The 17,527-nt window shown below is 48.8% G+C and overlaps 1 protein-coding gene and 1 long non-coding RNA gene across 3 annotated transcripts in view; one reads left to right on the top strand and one right to left on the bottom strand.

Moving 5' to 3' along the window:
* Window positions 1-1,406: 1,406 nt before the first annotated feature.
* The window catches only part of Ccdc51 (coiled-coil domain containing 51), a 17,882-nt gene continuing 1,761 nt past the window's right edge, over window positions 1,407-17,527 (bottom strand). The window contains exons 2-5 of one of the 2 annotated variants that reach the window (XM_036194225.1): window positions 10,405-11,215; window positions 4,139-4,458; window positions 2,764-2,928; window positions 1,407-2,365 (exon numbers count right to left, since the gene is read on the bottom strand). In XM_036194225.1, coding sequence (XP_036050118.1) covers window positions 1,610-2,365; window positions 2,764-2,928; window positions 4,139-4,450 — 1,233 coding nt within the window. In that variant the 5' untranslated portion in view covers window positions 4,451-4,458; window positions 10,405-11,215 and the 3' untranslated portion in view covers window positions 1,407-1,609. The remainder of the gene's footprint in view (window positions 2,366-2,763; window positions 2,929-4,138; window positions 4,459-10,404; window positions 11,216-17,527) is intronic. The other variant, XM_036194224.1, reaches the window with a different exon arrangement.
* LOC118587986 lies at window positions 10,562-15,741 on the top strand. Its single transcript, XR_004945491.1, has 4 exons — window positions 10,562-10,647; window positions 10,745-10,800; window positions 10,883-10,970; window positions 15,301-15,741. It is a non-coding gene; the product is annotated as an uncharacterized LOC118587986 (long non-coding RNA).

Genomic DNA, 17,527 nt, shown 5'->3' with positions numbered 1-17,527 from the left:
CTCAGATCACCTCTCTTTTTCCTCCACCCCCCACTTTCAGCACCTGATTCCAGTCACCTAGGACATCATCATTGTGACAACCCGGCCCTACAACCTGTTTTCCGCACTCCTATGCTTCACAGGCCTCCCAGGTCTATCCCCACCTCAGCTAGGACAGTCTACCCTGACTCCCACTTCCTACTTCTACAGCTTCTAAGAGTCCCTTTCACATGTGGGGAGTCCGCTCCCCTCACACCCACTTCATCAATGTATACCCGTTGGAACTAACTTTATCCCAGAGGGGAGCCTGAACTCTCCACAGCCTTCCTCATCTGTACACAGATGTGGTGCTTCCTGGACCTTCAGGAGTATGAACACACCCTTGGGTGCTGGGGTTGTCTCACGCCTAGGGAACCCCTGTATACTGAGAATGAAGTAACCAAATGACTGAGAGGTTAGGTTCTCAGAGGTTCAAAGACCCTGAGGAGCCATTTGGGCCACATTTACTGTTTAGAGAATAGGGGTCCTCGTGGGAAACACTTGTGGCTCCACAGGCACAAACAAGCACCCCCCCCAAGCACACAGCCTTGGTGCACGCTGGGGTGGGGGTACACTCCAGGGAGGCTGTTAGACTGACTTTCCACTATGGTTCTGGACCTCTAATACTCAGGCACAGAGCAACACTCCACAAATTCTGTTTACACAAGGCCTCCCACACCATTTAGCTGAGGAAGTCAAGGGTCACTGTTCCCTCTGAAAAGAGAGGTCAGGGTTCTCAGGGCGGTCCACACCCATGTTTCGCTGTACCTTTAACTATTTCTCCACGCTGCTACCAGCATGGGTCTGAACTCTGCCCATGCCTTTGGAGGGTCCCAGGCTGCATGGGACCAGAGCATAAGGGATGCAGACAAGCCATGGATCTGTAATGATGTCCCCATCCCTTCCTTCCTTCCCTCTGAGCACACTTTAGCATCAGAACCAGGAAGTCCCTCTCTTCCTTACCCCAGGCAGACAGCTATGCACCAGGCTAGGAAGGCCAAACAAGCGGAGGGCAAATCGGGATATTCGAAGTGAGAATCCAGACCTCAGGGATGACCTCGTCTAACACAGTCCTGAGCCAGGACCAGGATGGGATAAGAAAGGAACTAAAGGGGTAAGTTCTGTCACTCCAGGCTGAACCCCAAATCCCAGATTTCTGGAGTCAATGACAAAACTGAGTCCGATGTAACAATCTTTTTTTTTTTTTTTTTTTTTTTTTTTTGGTTTTCTGAGACAGGGTTTCTCTGTGTGTAGCTTTGGAGCCTGTCCTGGAACTTGCTTGTAGACCAGGCTGGCCTCGAACTCACAGAGATCCACCTGCCTCTGCCTCCTGAGTGCTGGGATAAAAGGCATGTGCCACCATTGCCCGGCTGTAAAACTCTTCTAAATAATACAAATTCTTAGATATTTTAATTGGACATTTGCACAAAGTTTTGACAATTAATGTAAGTATTACCTACACAATAAAATGTACCTGCTGGTGAGCCCCTCAGATGGTACTCAGTCTGAGGTTGTGTGTACCTCAAGATTCATTATCCCACCAACAAAAGCCACATTCACCGTTAGGCCCCTTTGAAGAGGGATCCCAGGGCTAACTGGTCTTGAACAGCATGTAGAGCACAGGCAGCGTGGCCACAAAAGTCACACAGGTGACCAGTGTGCTGCAGATAGTATTCCTGTTGACTTGGGCTCCTAGCCTCTGCTCCACATCAGACAGGGCCAAGATCATGCTCCCTTGTTCCAGCACAGAGCTAGGCAGGGCCCCGTCTACTGGCTCCACCAGGCCCGGATGTGCTGTAGCCTTTACAAGCTGAACCACCGCAGCCATTCGACTGCAAGTTTTTTCCAGGCCATCAAGCTGCTCTTGTAAACCCTCTAGGCAGGAACGGACCTCCTGGGAATGGCTGAGCTGCTCTCTCATGGCAGCTGAAAGGACATCTATGTCTTTTCCTCGGGTAGAAGAGGTACCTGTTGATGACCCAGAGCCCTGGCCCTGCCCAGCATGCACCAGGCCCTTCAGATCCACCATAAGGTCCTGGAGGTCTCTCTGCTGGAGGGAGTAGCTAGAAGCCTGTTCCCGGATGGCCTCCTGGAGACTCACAGGCCCTTTCTGTGCCTCCAGGAGTAAGGCCTTCAGTTCTTGTAGGCGGACACGGTTGACATAGGTGGAGCCGGCCACACCGATCAAAGCTCCGAGAACTGACCCAATGAGGGACCAGTTCTTAGTCCTTTCGGCCCGTGTGCGCTCCTTCTCGTGACTCTCCCGCACAGCTGCAGAGAAGAGAGAGAACTTCTCCCGCTCGGAGTCCTCTGCACGTGTATATGCTGCGCGGAGCCTCTTCTCCTCCTGTGGGAGCAAAGTGGTGTCAGACATCAACAGGGAGCCTTGTGACGGCAGCCACTGGCACAGGAGCCACGCCCCTGCCCCTGGTCCACAAACACCTGCTGCGTGAATGAATGAAGGGAGCATGAAAGGGAGCCACATGATCTTCCCCCTGGGCAGTCATGCAGAACATGTCTATAGGAAATAAGCATGTGGGACTCCTTGAGCCAGGACCTCCATACTCTCTCTCTTCAGTAGTCTGGGTGTCAGTCAGTACTCTGCAGTACTCAGGAAAGAGCAGGCAGACAGGCTCTGGAAGCCTGGGGCCATGACCACCACAGGAGCCTCTATCAACACCTCGGCACCCTGCCATGCTTGGGGCCTTGTGCCGGTGAGCGAGGGCTCTTTCCTGAGGGGCTCACCTGCAGCATCCTGTGCTCCGAAGTAGCCAGTTCCAGGTACTGGTTGTCCTCCCTGGAGACCCGGTCCAAACGGTCCCTTACCTCCTTCAGCTTAGCCTGCTGCGCCTCTAAATTCTCCCGGGCCTCTCGGACAAGGCCCCGAGCCACCATGAACACTTTCTCTGCCTGCAGAGAGAACGTCAGATGCCATCAGCCCTTTCTGTCCATCCCCACACAGGCTCAGCTCCATAGCTAAGGAGGCAGCAGCTGAAAAGAGGTCACTGGGGTGTCACTGTGAAAGGTAGACACAGTCCTTGGACGATAATCCTGGTCTGGCATGCTCAACATGCAGCCGCAGGCCACGCCCATGCAAAGCACTGGGTTTATTCATTCAAGCAGAAATAACATGCCCCTGAGAAACTTGGAAAAAGCAAACAGTGGCACAATCTTTGTCCCAAACCAGCCAACTCTTGTCTGATGGGAACCACCCGAGGAACCCATGTTCTTACGCTGTTTCCAGTGTGTTGCTGAGGCCTACGGTACCACCATCAAAGCAACCCTCTAGGCTCCAGCTGATGGCCCTGGAAATTTCAACTCAGCCAAACTCACTGGTACAGATAGTTTCTAAGGAGAAGAGACAACCACGTGCCTAAACCCTAGCTTTCCCACCTTGCTACACTGCTCTGCATCTGAGTGGAGACCAGTGACTTGATGCATTCCTGCTGCCACCAAGGACTTGAAAACCACAGGCAGCGCTGTCCACTTCCTAACACGATGCTTCCCAGAGTCCTGTGCCTTTACAGCAATAGGAAAGCAGTCCACGAAGGACGATTCGCTGGTCTAATACAAGGGGAGTCATTAGCCAGGCACTTTTCAGTACTTGAGTGCTCTCACAGAGCAGTGGGTATAATTACTAGAGACAGACATTTCACCTCAGTAGCACAGATCCAGATTACCACATGAGGAAGAGTCAAATATTTCTACCAGTGACGTTTAAGAAAAGGCAAGTCTGAGCTGGGTGTGGTGACCCACACCTATAATCTCAGCTCTGGGGCAGGAAGATCACAAGTTTACAGCCAGCTGGAATATATTGTAAGTTCCAGGCAAGCCTGGACTTCAGGATAAAACCCTGTCTCAGAAAGGAGAAAGGCTGGTTGTGATGGACCGATCTGCAATCCCAAGACGCAGGAGGTAGACACAGGAAGATCAGGAGTTTGGCTACCTAGGGATTCCAAGGCCAGCCAGAGATATGTAAGGCCCTGTCTCAAACACAAAAGACCAAAGTGTCCATACAGTTCCCAACTGCCACCACATAGGCAGCTGGGAACTTTTTTGTTAGACCCAGCCGTGTTTCCCAAGACGAAGGCAAAGCCAGCCACCTTGGCTCCCGCCTCACCTCAGTCACATTCCCCTGAGCTTCTCGGACCTCATTGAGTCCCACAAACTCTTCATATCTTTCCCACCAAGCCTTGGCGGTGGAGGCTGCTTGTTGCTGAATGGTGTGGCCCAGCGTTCTTCCCAAAGCTGGGAGGCGGTGATACAGCCCTAAGGCTGCAGCCTCTGGTCGCTTCTCTCTGGGCTGGCTGGGACCTGGACTGCACAGAGTCCTTGTCATAAGGAGCTCCGTTCCAAGGAAGCTTCTTCGTACCAGCATATGGGGCACACCCACAATGTGCTGCATGGCAAACACAGGGCTACACCCCGTCATTGGAGCGGCTATGAGGAAGAAAGCAGAGAGATGAATCCCTGACTGAGAAAGGATAGACATCAGGCAGTTCTCAAACATTACACCTAGTGCTAAACAGACTAATTTCTGTCTCTACAGCAAGAGGAAGGCCAGGCTTTCCTATGGGTCTGCAGGACAAGGGAACACATTTATGGAAAAGCTCATCAGGGCATCATGCCTTCCCTTCCCTCCCATGATGCCTTACAAACCAGCCTCCCCCACCCCCACACCATCTCCTAGGATCTTGATGAGACTCTTGGTGCTTGCTTTTTCTGCTAAGGCCAGAGAAAATCCTCAAACCTGGGTTGCCCATGATGACAAAAAGATTAACAAAGGCCCAGTGGGCTGGGCTGTGGTCCAGGTTTGTAATCCCAGCTCCTTGGGAAGCTGATGCAGAAGGACTGAAGTTCAAGGGCAGCCTCATCTACATAGCAAGTTGCAGTCTTGCCAGGGCTACCTAGTGAGACCCTGTCTCAAACGACAACAAACAATAATAATAATAACAAAAAGTAATAATGCTTTTAAAGGACAGGAATATAGCTCGATGACAGAGCACTTGCTTAGCATGCCTGCAATCGGAGGTTCAATCCTCAGACTGCAAAAACACAAACAAAGCCCCCCTGGGAGTGATGGAACTGAGGGTGAGTGGAGGAGAGTTAACTTCCAGAGTCATTTCTATAAAAGACCCTCATACCTAACTTTGAGACTTCCTGAGGCTGCCACTAGCTGTCGTTCAAAAGGACAATTCCAGAGGAAGGAAAAAACCTGTTTTCTCTGCCGCAGTGTGCTTGTCTTAGGTTCAGGTCACACCATCCCTCTGCCCTCCCACCTGACTTCAGGCTACCAAGTCCCTGTCTCACATTTCCCTGCTTCCTCCCCAGCCTCGGCCACTACTCAGCAGGTCAGGCTTCTTTGCTTCCTTTCAGTCTTGCTTCCACGTTTGGGCCCTAACAACACCTGCTTCCTCTGATCTGATCAGGACAGGGAATACACAGAGTCAGGCATTGCCCTGGCCCAAGATCAGAAGGGACTCATAACCCTGAAGGGAGAGCCAGGTTACCCAGAATCCCAGAAAAACCTGGCAATGTCCTCTGGTCAAACAACTTTAAACCTTGAAGCTTAAAGCCCTGACCAGAGCGACACCTGGTGGCCAACCAGAGAAAGCAAAGGGAGCGGGCAGAGGGCAAGGTAGGGCACGTGGAGAACACAAAAAGGCCTCCTCAAACTGTTACTGGGATTCTTTCCTTAGTGTCAAGGCATAAAATTCTCACGGGTGGCAACTGGGAAAAGGCAGAATAATTTTAATTTCTTCTCTGTATACATATTAACTTGATCGTATGAAAAGGATATATATAAATAAACACTGGTATGAGGGGCTTCCTCATATACAGACTTGCTCAAAGCATCCCAGGCTTGTCCTCATCAGTGGCACTCTTGGGCCCTTTTGAAAACAAAGCTTGACAGAAAGGGACATGCTTTCTGGTCAAAGTGACTCGAGCTGAGAGCCACAGAAGAGGGCATCTCTGTGACACTGATTCCAAGCTGGTGCTCTTCCTGAACTCTTGAGTCCCCTTCATACAGCTGAGGAGCATGCTTAAGGCAGCATACAACACTCATGGCCCAGTGGTTGGGTGAGCATCCCAAGCCCCAATACCGGGGCGCACAGAACACAGGTTACAACCCCACAACAGCTCTGTAGGTATACCTTTCATCACAGCCAAACACAATACCCGCTCTCCCCACCACCACCACTTGGCAGAAATGGGTTGGCCACTGCGTTTACCACTGCCTCACACCTCCCTCTATCTCCCTTGGCAGCCCTCTGAGTAAGGGATGGAACCTAGCAGAGCCTGACCCGTGCCAGACAAGCCCTGTATCTCTGCACTCACAGCTGCTTTCCTTCTCTCCTGATCCTGCTCTGTGATTCAGAGGCCCCCGACTTCAGAGGCACTCAGACATCTCTGATCTCCCGACAGCTTTCAAAACCCCCATCTCCCTGAAGTCACTGCTCCTTGCCAACTCCCTCCAGCTCTTTCAGCCCAGTTCCTGGCTTGTCCTCTACTAGCTGTGTGCTCTCAGTTCCCTGGAACATCACCGACACCTGGCAGAGATGGGACCTACAGCTTGTTTCCGACACAGCAGTCCAAGGGTCAGTTAACACACGAGTGAGAGCACAGCCTATGGTTCCCAACCACTGGGCCATGAGTGTTGTATGATCACCTGGATGAAGAGATCAGGCAGAAGCCGGTAAGCTAGGGCCCTCCCAGCCCTCACCCTTTCTCCTTTCCACAGCCACACTCTGCTCCAACCACCCTGACACACTAAGCATGATCCGCTTGATTCTGTGCCCTGCCATCTCCCCAACTACATCCCTCTTTGTCCACAAGCCTATGTGGCTCATCTATGTCAGCTCAAATGTCCCCTTTCAGGAAGGCCTTCCTTGGCCACCCATTACTCGCCACCTTTCCTGCCTTCTGTACCAGATATGTATTTCCTAGCATGAACATGCACCTGGTAACAGCGGAAACCTCACAGAGAAAGGTGTCCATAACTCCTAGCTTGTTTCACTGCCGACTCCCTCCTCTCAGCCTTCCTCGCCACCCCATCATGCACTGGCCTGTCTCTCAATCCCAGGAACATCCAGACACGTGTCTTTCAGGCCCCTCAGCCAGCAAGGGCAGGATGATGCCGGCAGAGGGAAAGCTGAGAAGCTCCTGGAGTTGTCTCCAACCTGGAAAGTGGCCAATGCAGCTAGAAGGGAAGGCAGAGAGGGTTTGAGGGAGAGGCTGGACAGATGGACAGTGGCCATATTAAGCAGGAACCTAGGGACCAAGTTCAGAATCTTGCCCTTTCGGATGGGATCTCCCACTGCCACCGGATGGCTGTTTCCACCGCTCTCCTCACACTTCCGTCATCGTACCCTCACTTGTAGTTGGGAGTTGGCTTGTCTCGAACCAAGAAAACTGAAATGGGGAGGGGACTTCGACGATTCCTAGCGCACTTTCTCAGTTGCCAGTGTCTGCCCAGCCCCAGTCCCTGTGGCAGTGCTGGGGGTGAAACCCAGGATCTTGCCCACGCTAGGCAAGCATTCCACCAGTGATCTAGAGCCGGTCCTCACCTTCTCTCCTGACCTCAAGGATGAAAAACACATGCTTCTTAGGAAGAGCAAGGCAACCTCAGACCCTGCTCAGCGGTTGAGAGGCACCATCAGCCCCTTTGACAGACTGCCGGGACTCGGTCTCCAACTGTGCCTCCCACCCCTGTCCAGACACGCAGCTGCTCAAATGTCACACGGTTCTTGTCCAGATCACCTCCACCACTACACAGGATGGCCAGTTCTTGATCCTCATCTCTTCTGCTCTTCATCAGCCTGTGCCTCTGAGAGCTCCCTCTTCCTTCAAAGGCCATTTCACTTGGCTCCATTTGCCTTTATCTCCCTAATGGCCAGACCCTCTTGCAGCCCAAGATGCATGCTTAGATTCCTCATACAGTTCTCTGGATTTAAAATACTAGAGAGGCCAGGCAGTGGTGGCACATGCCTCTGATCCCAGCACTCAGGAGGCAGAGGCAGGCGGATCTCTGTGAGTTCGAGGCCAGCCTGGTCTACAGAGCAAGTTCCAGGATAGGCTCCAAAGCTACACACAGAGAAACCCTGTCTCGAAAAAGAAAGAAAAAGAAAAAGAAAAAAAAAAAAAAAAAGCTGAGGGGCTGAGATGGCTCAGTGGTAAAAAGCCATATTGCTCTGGCAGGGGAGACAAATTTGCCACCCAATATGCCACTGTTGCTCGAATTTCTAAAGGTCTTTTAATAAAAACAAAAACAAAAACCTGGTACTAGATATTGGGGTAAATGCTGAAAGATCAGAGAGACAAAGGAGCAAGCCACAGCCATGTCTCACCTCACCAATTCCACAAATCCTCTGAGTCCTCACCCGAAAGGCTCCAGCCAAAAAACCCTCAGCCGACAGGCCTCTAGCCAAATGAACTTCCTCAGCCAAAAGGCTTCTTCTAGTTCCTGCCTCCTCACACCTTATATACCTTTCTCCACCCAGCCATTTAAGGCGTGTGACTCCCAAGTACTGGGATTAAAGGTGTGTGCCACCACTGCCTGGTGAGTCTGTTTCAAACTCAGAGAGAGCAAGAGGAAATACTTCTATAGTTGGTTGTAGTAATATTCGCATAATCTTTGATGTACTAAAAAAAATCACTGAATTGTACAAATTAAATAGCTGAGCTATATAGTAAGTTTTATATCAGTAAAGCTGCTATTAAAAAATAGTAACTTGGCTGGAGAGATGGTTCAGAGGTTAAGAGGGAATATAAACTAGAGTTTGGTTCCTAGCACTCACACTGGGCAGTTCACAACTGCCTGTAACTCCAGTTCTGGGGCACCTGATGGCTCTAGCCTCTGAGCTCGATCTCTCTCTCTCTCCCTCTCTCTCACACACACACACTCATAATTAGAAATTTTTTTTTTTTCAAAAGCCGGGGGTATAGTTCAATTGTACAGCATTTGCCTAATATGTGTAAGACTCTTGGTTCAATCCCTACTGTGCGCGTGCACACTCACGAACACACACACATACATGCACACCCCACACACATATTTGTGACTTATTCAGTCAAGACTTTTCGTCAGGATTCTATATTATCTAAATGTCCAACCCATATCACGGCTTGAAAATCTAATAGCAATCTATCTTTCCCTACCAAACTGTTTTTCCCATATTCTTCTCCACTGTGGTTAGTGGTAATTCAAGTACAAATGTTAGGCTGACAACCTACATCACCCTAAACCTTCATTCTTCTGTCCTATCTCAAATGTAATCTATTATCAAAATCGCACTGACTCCCTAAACCCCGGGCCCTCCCCTCTGCCTCCGCCAGGGCTACACAGTGGTCTCAATGACCAACACCCCAGGCTGGACTATCTCTCCTGGTCTGCTGATGGGCCCCTGCTTCTCTACTCCAGCCCGAGGTCAGCTATGAACAGAGCAGTCAGTGGTCTTCTCCGGCACCAGCGGCCGCAGGTCTCTCTGTGCTCAAACCCTGCTACAGTCCTGCACGGCTTTCAAGGCAGAAGTCACGGCTTAGGGGGGCCCTGACTCTCACTCCTCGGACCGCACTTCCTCTTTTCTCCTTCTTCCAATCACATGAAGGACTGGAACACACTTGACAGTCGCTCACCTCAGCCTTGGCACTGGTTCCCTGTTTATAGTTGGCTGCCGGACTTCCTCAAGTCCTGCTCAAATAGCCCCTGAAGAGGTCTTTTCTAAGCACCCTATCAAAAATCGACATCCTGGGCGGTGGTGGCGCACGCCTTTAATCCCAGCACTTGGGAGGCAGAGGCAGGTGGATCTCTGTGAGTTCGAGGCCAGCCTGGTCTCCAAAACGAGTTCCAGGAAAGGCGCAAAGCTACACAGAGAAACCCTGTCTTGAAAAACCAAAACCAAAACAAAGAATCGACATACCACCAAGGGAACATTCCTAAACCACTTTCTCTGCCGATTTTTTTCTCCCTACACAGGTCACATAGTGTGATACATAGTTTACTTATTTGCTTTGCTGCAGGTTTGCTTGGCTACAATGTCAGTTCTGCTCAATCCCCAGTGCAGAGTTCTATCTCGCTACATAGTACATGAATGAACTAGAAGAAGAAAGAATTTGCAGTTACTCTCATTATTTCATCAAGTCCAAACTTTTCCCCGCGGCTTCCGAAGCTGAGGACCAGGTGACAGTGGCCACTGCCACCTCCCATCCTACAGCGTTCCGGCCCGCTGTACTTCCCTCGGTTCCCGAAAGGCGCTTTGCACGTGCCCTCCCCTGCACCTGCAAGCTCTCTGTCAGCGCGGGCTTACAGGCCTTTGGCGGACACCTTACCCCCCAGCCCCTAGGTTCCCGATCGTCCCCAGGCAGAACGAGCCTTCCGCCTCGTACCTGAAGAGCCTAAGCCTATTACGCTGCAGCCGTAAGCCCCGCGTCGGCCACTCCCACGACCCCTGACCGGCTAACACCCGCCCTGGGGAACGCGTCATTTAAAAGACGTGAGGGCAACTTCCTGCCTAGAAGCCAATCAGTGGGTCCGCCGCCCGGCATAGGCGCAGGCAGTAGCTCCGCTTCCGGCTTCGGATCGGGGTCTGGTGAAGGGGCTGTCAGTAGGCGCCATGTCGGGCCGCGAAGGTAAGGCCGTGTGGGGTCTGGGGGGACGGAGGAACGGGGAACCAGGAGGAGGGCGATGGTGGCAGGGATGGGCCGAGCATGCTTGTGTCGCCCACAGGTGGCAAAAAGAAGCCCCTGAAACAGCCCAAGAAGCAGGCCAAGGAGATGGACGAGGTGAGGACGGGAGCGGAGGCGCGGGCGGGCGCTGAGGGAATGGGCGACTGGCCTGGAGTGAACCTGCTCTGCCTCTCCGCAGGAAGATAAGGCTTTCAAGCAGAAACAGAAAGAGGAGCAGAAGAAACTCGAGGAGCTAAAAGCCAAGGCCGCGGGCAAGGGACCCCTGGGTAAGTGAGGGTCGAGCGCAACCCTGGGAGACCGATGCTCCGGGCCAGTGTAGGGCCGAGGCCGGACAGGTCTGTCCCCGGCGTCGTTGGTGGACTGCAGGGTCCTAGTCTAGTGTCCACTCTGGCCGAGCCCCCTGGCCGGTCTTGGGTTTGCAGCAGTACTGAGGGATTGGGGTGGAAACGTGGCCAGGAAACAAAATCTCTTGCCTCTGCAGACGGCCTTGGACTTCCAGGCCGTAGGGAAGCTACAGAGACGGAAACACGGAAATGTACTCTGAACAGATGCATATAACCAAGTTTCTGAATATCGTCCAGTTTCTGGCTCCAAATTAGTCGTTCGCTGCGTCTTTATAGTCTGTTATGTTAAAACATAGAACTTTTACTTGCTGCTCGAATTATCTGTTTATTGAGTCCTGAATCACCTTTGGGTGTGTCTGACTAAAAGATAAAAGTCCAGGCTCCTTAACATGTATTTTACTCTGGGTGCTGTTTTTATGTTTATCTGTGCTATGCCAGGGAGCAAACTCATTTATGCAAGGCCAACTCTCCCCTGAGCTGTGTCCTATGCCTCATGCTCTCTCTCTCCACCTTGCTAACCTAATACCCCACTCCACCCCATCCCCTCCCCCCCCCCACGGTTTTGCCTCTTAGATGAATAACAGGCCCAGCAGTTCCAATTCCACATTTAAAAACCCTACTTTTGTGTTTTATGTGTATGGGTGTTTTTCCGCGCATGTCTGTCTGTGTACCATGTGTGTGCAGTGCCCTGAGAGACCAGGTGAGGGCGTCAGATCTCTTGGGACTGTAGTTACAGATGGTTGTGAGCTGGGAATCCAGCCTAGGTCCCCTGGAAGGGCAGCCAGTGCTCTTAACGGCTAAGCTGTCACTCTAACTCCTTTGTTGTAATTGCTGTGCCTCCTTTTATTCTTTTTTATTGCAGTACCTCATGCATGCTAAACAAGACCTCGGCCATCATTATTATTTTGAGACATGTTTTTGCTGAGTTTCTCAGGCTGGCCTTGAGTTTATGATTGGCCTGCTTTCATCTCCCAGATAGCTGAGATTAGAGCCTGTGCCACCAGCCTGGCTTTTGTGTGCATTGTAAGGGCACTATTTTGCATTTTCTAAGTAGTGGTTATTCTGCCTGTTATCAGTGTGGCACAGATACTGGAGCTGTCACCCCCAAGACCTATTGCAGTAGGTTTGAGCTATTGTTTATCCACACAGCAATGAAATTCTAGCTGTTGAAATTGCTGTTTAGAATGAGGTCAGGTAACTGGAGCCTTCCTTTAATCTGCGATTATGTATAAGAAGGTCAACCCTTGGTGAAATCCTATCCAGATTGAGCATTTATAATCTGTAAATCCAAAATGCTCCAGATCTGAAACCTCACCAGAAGTAGAAAATTCTACTCCTGGCCTTGGATGATGAGTCAAAATGCTGAGGAAGTGGAAGTGTTATATTACATTAACTTCAGGCTGTATGCATTGAGTGTGTGTGTGGCAGTGGGGGTGAAGCATAAATGTATGTTTTGTTCATAATTTGGTCCCATCCCTGAAATATGTATATGCAAACGTCCCCCAAACATTTCTGATCCCAGAAACTTCTGATGAGGGAAAACAACTAGTACTACTTCTCATTGAACACCATCTATTTTGGGTTTCTTATTTGTTTTAAACAAGGTTTCCTGATACACGTACACACACACACACACACACCAAGCGCGCCTTGAATTCCTTATCCTACAGCTGCCTTGGACTCCAAATCCTGGGATGTGACTCTGTGCCTGGTTTATGAAAAGATTTATTTTGTCACAGTTCTTTGTTTGTTTTTCCGAGACAGGGTAGTTTTGGTGCCTGTCCTGGAGCTTGCACTATAGATCAGGCTGGCCTTGAACTCACAGAGATGCTCCTGGCTCTGCCTCCCGAGTGCTGGGATCAAAGGCGTGTGCCACCACCGCCCGGCCTTGTCACAGTTCTTTTGCACCCGCACTTTTTTCCAAGACAGAGTTTCTCTGTATAGCCTTGAGTGTCCTAGAACTCACTATATAGACCAGGCTAGCCTTGAACTCACAGAGATCTACCTGCCTCCACCTCCTGAGTGTTAGGATTAAAGTGTGCACCATCACTGCTCTGCTGCACCTCATTCTTATATTAGCATAATTAATTGTACAAACATTTCACTAATTATCTACTGAGTGGCAGATGTATTGGCTTTTTTAAATTGAATAAAATGAAGGCATAATAAGCCAGTCTCCAGGAACAGAAGATAGGATATAGTGTGTTGTAATGTGGCAGTTAAGAATATGCAGTTGTGAGGGGATCAATGAGATGGCTGAGTGGGTGAAAACCTGCATCTGAGCCTGAGGACCCAAGTTCAGTCTGTGGGATCTATGTGGTGGAATTGTCTAGTTCCTGAAAATTGTCCTCGGGATTCTCCCTGTGCACTACAGCATATATTCTCACACACACACAAAGTAAAATGTAATTTGACATCTAGAATTTTTTTTTTTTTTTTTTTTTTTTTTTGAGACAGGGTTTCTCTGTGTAGCCCTGGCTATCTTGGAACTAGCTCTGTAGAGCAGGTTGGCCTCAAACATACAGAGATCCACCTGCTTCTGCCTCCTGAGTGCTGAGATCAAAGGCATGTGCCACCATTGCCTGGTGTAAAATGTAATTAAAAAAAAAAAAAGGCGCTGGAGAGATGGCTTATCAGTAAAGAGCACTTGCTGCTCTTGTAAGTTCTTAGGACTTACATGGTTGCGCATGACCATCTGTAACTCCAGTTCTAGGGGATCTGACACCCTCTTCTGGCCTTTGCAGGTACCAGGCATGCACATGGTGCACATATATTGTGGTAAAACACTCATACACACAGAAGTAAAAATAAATTTTGAAAAGAATTAAAAACAATTCAAAAGAAATGATTGTTTTGAAGATATGCAATAAAGGGCTAGAGGGATGGCTCAGGTGGTGAAGTGCTTGCCTGGTGATCGTGAGGACCTGAGTTGGGTACCTATAACTCTCATCAGAAAAGTCAGGCATAGTGGTGTCTGCTTACAATGCCACCACTGTGGAGGCAGACACAAGCAGATCTCAGGGTTCTCTGACAGCCAGTCTAGCCTGCTTGGCAAGCTCTGGGCTGTCGAGATACTCTGTCTCAAAAAAACAAAAAAAACAAACCAAGGTTGATGGGGAACACTACCGGGGTGAGCTTATAGCCCACACATGCAGGCACACCTGCACACACATAAAATATGAAGGGGAAAAAGTATGCAATTAGAGGTTAGACTACTTAGGTAGAGCCTTGGTGTGGTGGTGTACACCACTAATCCTAACACCTGGGGAGGCTGAGGGAGACTGAGGCAGGAAGATGAATTTTTTGAGACAAGGTTTCTCTGTCAGTGGTTCTCACACCTGAGTCTGGACCCCTTGGGGACAAACCAGTCTTTGGCACGAGTTGCCTAAGACCATTGGAAAACACAGATATTTGCATTACAGTTCATAACAGTAGCAAAATTACAGCTATGAAGTAACAACAAAATTTCATGGTTGGGGGTCAGCACAGCATGAGGAACTGTAGTAAAGGATTGCAGCTTTAGGAAGGTAGGAAATCACTGCTATATATAGTCCTGGCTGTGCTGGAACTTACTCTGTAGACCAAGGTGGCCACAAATTCACAGTGATCCTCCTACGTCTGCCTCCCAAGTGCTGGGGTTAATCTCATGCACCACCACACCTGGCTAAACCCTTTTTTTCCATACAATATACTTTGCTCATGTTTTCTCCTCCCCCAACTCTTTCCAGATCTTCTCCACCTCCCTACACACCAACTTCTGTGTTCTTTCTCTGTTTCAAAAAAAGAAAAGAAAATCAAAACAAAAAAACAGTAGGGGGAAAAAGGCCCGCCAAAAAAAAAAAAAAAAAAAAAAGGTGGTGAATTTGAAGCCCACCAGTACTGTTTAATAAGACTTTACCATAACAAAAGAAAACCAGAACAGTCAAAGTACCAGATGAGAGTTGAGGCTTTTCACATACTAGCTTCTAACCTTGAGGAACAACAAACATCAGACTTACTTATCTGTAAGGGGTTGCCGTGGCTGGAGTTACTAAGCTAATCTGAAGGACACAGTGGTGTAGATGGAGAGAGTGCACAGCTGTTGCCTTGCCCTGCCTTGGCCATGCTTTGCCTTTGCCTAGGAGAGACTGTACTGAAAAGGGAACGTGCATGTCTGTCAGAGTAAACTCCAGTCAAGAGCCAAGTACTACTGGGACCCCGAGGCCTTTTAGCCATGACGGTATTTTTCCCTAATCAACTTTTCTTTTTGCAGCCACAGGTGGAATTAAGAAATCTGGCAAAAAGTAAGCTGTTCCTCATATTTGAGATGATGGTGACCCTCTTCCATTCCTATTTAAACATCTGGATTCCCTGCCATAACATCTTTGCCACCTATAGTTAGAATGAAGTGTTACCCTGGAGCCTGTTAAACATCTGGATTCCCTACTATAACATCTTTGCCACCTATAGTTAGAATGAAGTGTTATCCTGGAGGCTGTTGTACATTGTAATAAACTTTTGTAAAAAAAAAAAAAAAAAAAATTATAATAATAAATAATACAATGGCTCATTGTCTCTAGCGTTCAGCAATTCCTACCTCAGCTGTGAATTTAAAGTAAATTCAGTCCGAAATCCTACCAGAGCTGTTTCATCTTTGTTGTACTCTGAATTCTGTATCACTTTGAATTAATTAAACCAACTCATTAAAAGGCTATCATTCTTGTGTGGTTGTTTTCTAATGGTGCACTTTTTCAGAGATTAGTAAAAGGAAATATACTTTGTAAAGAAAACCACCTATCTTTCATGACATCCAAGTTGCCATATGTTTGTGTGTTTAAAGACAAACTGTTTTAATTCAGGCAGAGACAAGGGATCCCTGGAGCAAGCTGGATTGCTAGCCTACCCCTATAGGCGAGCTCTGAGTTCAGTTGTGGCACCCTGCCTCAAGACTACCAGGCTTGGGCTTCAACATGCATTTGCATGTGTGCTCACACACCTGACACATGCAAAGGGGGAAAGGCTGATCTTGTCACCACAACTTTCTAATGCTTTAACCCTTCAGTACGGTCCTCATGTTGTGGTGACCTCCCCCCACCAAGTCATAATATTTTTATCATTGCTACTTCCTAACTGTAATTTGGCTACTGTTACGAATCATAGTGTAAGTAACTGATGTGACCCCCCAAAGGGGTGGTGACCCACCAGTTGAGAACCACTGCTCTAGTGGTCTGGACACCATTTCCTTCTGATGCCTACTATTCCCCCTCTAGCCCATTTGCAGCCACAGTGGTCTGAGGTTGACAAGCCTCACTGTGCTTTGTTTGTTTGTTTGTTTGTTTGAGACAGGATCTCTCAATGTACCCTAGCTGTCTTAGAACTCTATGTAGACCAGGCCTGCCTCCTGAGTGCTGGGGTTAAAGGCATGAGCCACTATGTCCAGCTCTGTTTTCTGTTTGTATGATTTTATACTAGGCATTTTATTAGTGGTGAGGAAATACACATATAGCAAACACACACAGATAAAGACCCTCTTGCAAAGCAGTGAGGAAGCCCAAGCCCTTCGCTGTGTTTTCCCAAGTTGATTCCTTATGTCTTAAAATCCTAACTACTTGGGAAGCAGAGGCAGGAAGATCACATGATTGGGTAACAGTCACAAAAAAGTAAAAAGGGGCAGGGATGTAGCTTAATGATAAGAGTATGGGCCTGATACCTTCGAAGAGCCCTAGATTTCAGACCCCAGTTCTGGAAGGAAAATTACAGTGACTCTTCCCTGATCATACTCTGTAAAGTGGCAGTTCTTGCTAGATGTTATCTGCCACCAACCACCAAGTTAAAAAATCCAGAACAGAAGCCAGTCTTGTTTGGGAGGAGGGTGTTGAGATAGGGTCTTACTATTTGTGCAGACTGACCTGGAACTCTGTAGACTGGACAGGCCTTGACTTTAAAATCCTCCTGCCTCAGCCTCCATAGTGCTAGCATTACAGGTTTGTGCCGTCATGCCCAGAAATGTGACCCTATTTTAGGGGCAACAGGATACTAGAAATCAAATCCAGAGCCTTAAGCATTCTAAGCAAATACTTTTAATTGTCCAAACCCCATATTATTTACTGAAACACCTAATTGAGAGGCACAAGACTTCTGATTTGCCCTCTAGACCATTTATACAACTGGAAATAATAATAAACTTTCCCTGAAGATAATTATATTTTTTATGAGACAGGGTCTCACTAAACTCTTCAGTCAGACCTTGAATTTGTGATTCCCCAGCCTAAGCCTCCTGAGTTGTTGGGATTACAAGTCTGCACACCAAAGCGCAGCTAGCACACCTGTGATGCCAGCACTCCAGCAGCTGCTGCAGGAGAATTTTTTTTTTCTCTCTTTTTGAGCTGAGGATCGAACCCCAGGCCTTGTGCTTGCTAGGCAAGCGCTCTACCACTGAGCTAAATCACCAAACCCCGAGAATCAAAATTTTAAAACATCAACTTGGGAGCTAGAGAGAT

Source organism: Onychomys torridus, chromosome 7, assembly GCF_903995425.1.
Source record: "Onychomys torridus chromosome 7, mOncTor1.1, whole genome shotgun sequence".
Taxonomy (NCBI): domain Eukaryota; kingdom Metazoa; phylum Chordata; class Mammalia; order Rodentia; family Cricetidae; genus Onychomys; species Onychomys torridus.
Note: the sequence above shows the minus strand (reverse complement) of the source record. Positions and strands in the feature narration are given on the sequence as shown.